The 3,420-nt window shown below is 47.3% G+C and overlaps 1 protein-coding gene across 1 annotated transcript; it reads right to left on the bottom strand.

Annotated features, from left to right (window-relative positions):
• Positions 1 to 1,794: 1,794 nt before the first annotated feature.
• FOXG1 (forkhead box G1) lies at positions 1,795 to 3,174 on the bottom strand. Its single transcript, XM_054200499.1, has one exon. The coding sequence runs from the start codon at positions 3,172 to 3,174 to the stop codon at positions 1,795 to 1,797; it is 1,380 nt and encodes a 459-aa protein (XP_054056474.1).
• Positions 3,175 to 3,420: the final 246 nt, after the last annotated feature.

Raw genomic sequence — 3,420 nt, forward strand, 5'->3', positions numbered from 1 at the left:
GGAGGGGCAGGGGAGGCGGGGGGTGGGGGGGGAAACACACAGAAGAGAGAGGTTCTAACTGAAAAACTATCGCTACTTTTACAATATTTAAAGCCAAAGCGTTTGCAGCATTAAAAGTATACAAATACATGCAGCATAGATACTTCCGGAACAGAGTTCCTCTAAAACAAGGATTGCATTTGATACACGCACGTATCATAGCTTGCTAAATTTGATCAAATGGTTCTGTGAAAGCTAATAATATGTATAGGTATACACACACACATAGACATCCATAGTTAATAGGTCTCCAGTTATCATAGTGTCGAAATTAATTTCTTTCAGAAGAATAATTCTTCGAATGCATTTCGGAGATTGCAAGAAAAACACGTACCTATGCAATAGATTTTAAAAACCTGTTTTGTTTTTTTTTTTCAATGTGTGCATATATACTTAAATTTATATGTGTGTGTACATATATGTATATATATGTACGCAATTTTAAGCTTTTTCAACGTAAGGCAGACTTTTTAAGTAAGACACCCTACCTCATACGAACAATTTTTTAAGCAGACTTGATAAGAGTTCTGCCCCAAAACGGACATCACAATAGTAGCCGTTGTGTTTAATTAAATACCCCGATCCTTTACATTTGAAAATACTGTTAAAGACAATATTATCGGAGGGGGGAGCGGGGGGGGGGCGGGGGGGGGGAGGAGAAAGGAGCATGTGAAAAATGGTGGACTGCTGTTATAAGCAGCGCTCTGATCTCCCTGTAACTTTAAAGCCTCCGGAATATTAATTGTAGTTAATAAAAGAGACAAAAAAACTATCAAGTATATATGAATTTAGCCTATTTTTTTATTTCTGTGTGTTCATAGTAAACATTTTTGTAAGTGACAAACACGGGCATATGACCACAGTATCACAATCAAGAAATTTTAAGACGACATTAACAATCACTCAAATTTATGCGGCATTTGCGCAACACAGGTTACATATTTGCAAGGTTTACCTATAAGTACAATAGGTATTAACATTTCACTACATTTAGAAAAAAAATAAAGGTGACCTGTTAGTGACCACATACATCAAAATATACACAACACAAACTGAAGGCAATCATTAATTTTGTCCCCTTCTGATTCATTTGAACGGGCAGTGCTGCAAACTGAAATAACGTTGCTGTTTTTTTAAATTACTCCGTACACTGAGTGCATTTTCTAAAACCCAATCTTTGGTCTAAAAGTAAACAAACAAACAAACAAACAAAAAAAAAGGAACCCCAAAAAAAAAGCAGTTCAGTAAAGAAAAGGATAAAATAATAAATGGCCGAAACGTATCTTGGGCATCTTTCGGTATTAATTCTGCTTAAATGCAAATTACGTTTTAAGGTTTTTTTATAGTTTTCATAAATTTAGTGGGTTTTTTTTTCCTTTCAAGTTCTGCACCCACCGACATATCCATGATAACTTATAATACTGCAAACATGGAGAATCTGACGGCTTTTAGTGATAGACTTATCGTATTTGAATAAAAAATTGCAAAAGCAGTCACTATTTAGATACACATTCTACTATAATTTTGTCTTCCAAACTTCATAGTCTACATTGTAATCTCCCCACATTGCACCTTGCTGACACTCCTCACCTTGGTGGAAGAATAAACAACCCTAAAGACTGAACAAACGTACAGAAAATGGGGGACTTAATAAAAAATACCTGGACTTTTTTGTTTTGCTTTTTTTTTCTTTTAATTATCATTTACAATGCAAATGTGTGTAAAATGTTCACTTACAGTCTGATCCCATGGATGTTAATGTATTAAAGGGTTTGAAGAAGACCCCTGATTTTGATGTGTGAAATAATCAGAAAGTCCTCCGGAAAGTCCCGTTGTAAAACTTGGCAAAGAAGGTCTTAAGGACTCACAGGGGAGAGTGGAGGGCGCCTGTGGCGACGTGGAGGAGGAGGCTGCCCTGGCCGTCATTGAAGTGCTGCTTTGAGAAGTCATTGAAGGGTGAGGAACATGGGGGAAAAAGTAACTCGTCTGTCCTGCTAGGAGGTTTACAGAGCAGGGGTTTAGGGAATAGGTGCCGGAGCAGGGGACTGACAAGCCACACGGCACTGAGGCGGCCAGAGCTGCTGCTGTGAGGTGATGAGTGGCATAAGGTATCTCTCCATTGACTAGTCTATCAACACTTAACCCATTAGACGTGGAAAAGGAGTGGTTGTTTCCCAAGGAGTTTTGAGTCAACACTGAGCTGTAGGGCATGGGGTGGCTGGGGTAGGCGGACGTGGTCCCATTGTAACTCAAAGTGCTGCTGGCCCGGGGGTGGTGCAGGGAGAGGAAGGGGGACATAGGCCAGTACAAGGATCCTGCCCTATCCATGAATGTCAGTCCGGTGGAGGTGAGCCGGGCGCCCCGTTTGAAGGCCAGCTTGGCCCGCGAGGTGGTGGAGCGCCGGCGGAGCTTGCCGGTGGTGCCCCCGATGAAGACGTCGTCGCTGGAGGGGTCCAGCATCCAGTAGTTCCCTTTGCCCGGGTCGTCGTAGTGGCGGGGCACCTTGACGAAGCACTTATTGAGGGAGAGGTTGTGGCGGATGGAGTTCTGCCAGCCCTGCTTGTTCTCCCGGTAGTAGGGGAAGTTCTTCATGATGAACTCGTAGATGCCGTTGAGCGTGAGGCGCTTCTCGGGGCTCTGCCGGATGGCCATCATGATGAGCGCGTTGTAGCTGAACGGCGGCTTCTCGTACTTGCCGTTCTTCTTCTCCCCCTCCTTCCCGCTCTCCCCGTCCTTGGCCCCCTCCGCCGCCCCCTTCTTCTCCTCCGCCGCCTTCTCCTTCTCCTCCAGCTCCGCCGCCGCCGCCGCCGCCGCGCCCGCCTCGCCTTTGCCCGCCAGCATGTCCGCCTTGGCCACCTCCAGGGCGCCGGAGGCGGCGGCGGCGGGGGGCGGCAGGAGGAGCTGGCCTTTCTCCTCGTCCTCCTCCTCGGCCGCGGCGGCTCGCTGGGGCTGCTGCGGCGGCGGGTGGTGGTGATGGTGGTGGTGGTGGTGATGGTGGTGGGGGTGGTGGCTGTTGTGGTGGCTGTGGCTGCTGTGGTTGTTGTCGCTCTGGACGGCTTCGGGCACCAGGCTGTTTATGCTAAAGGAGGATTTCGGCAGCATTTTCACTTCCTTCCTATCTCCCATGTCCAACATCACACACTAGTCTGAGGGGGAAAGTTGCAGCGGCCGAGGGAGCAGCGCACGGGGCGGCGGAGGCGGCGGCGGCGGTGGCCGAGGCAGCGGCGGCGGCGGCAGCGGCGGCGGCACCACCGGCAGCGGCGGCGGCGGCAGCGCAGTTGGACCGCAGTCTCAAGCGCTGGCAAGTCATGTAGCAAGGACAGGAACCGCCGGGGAGGGAAAAAAATAATAGTAATAATAATCACCAATCAGATAAAATCA

Source organism: Rissa tridactyla, chromosome 4 (genome assembly GCF_028500815.1).
Source record: "Rissa tridactyla isolate bRisTri1 chromosome 4, bRisTri1.patW.cur.20221130, whole genome shotgun sequence".
NCBI classification, from domain to species: domain Eukaryota; kingdom Metazoa; phylum Chordata; class Aves; order Charadriiformes; family Laridae; genus Rissa; species Rissa tridactyla.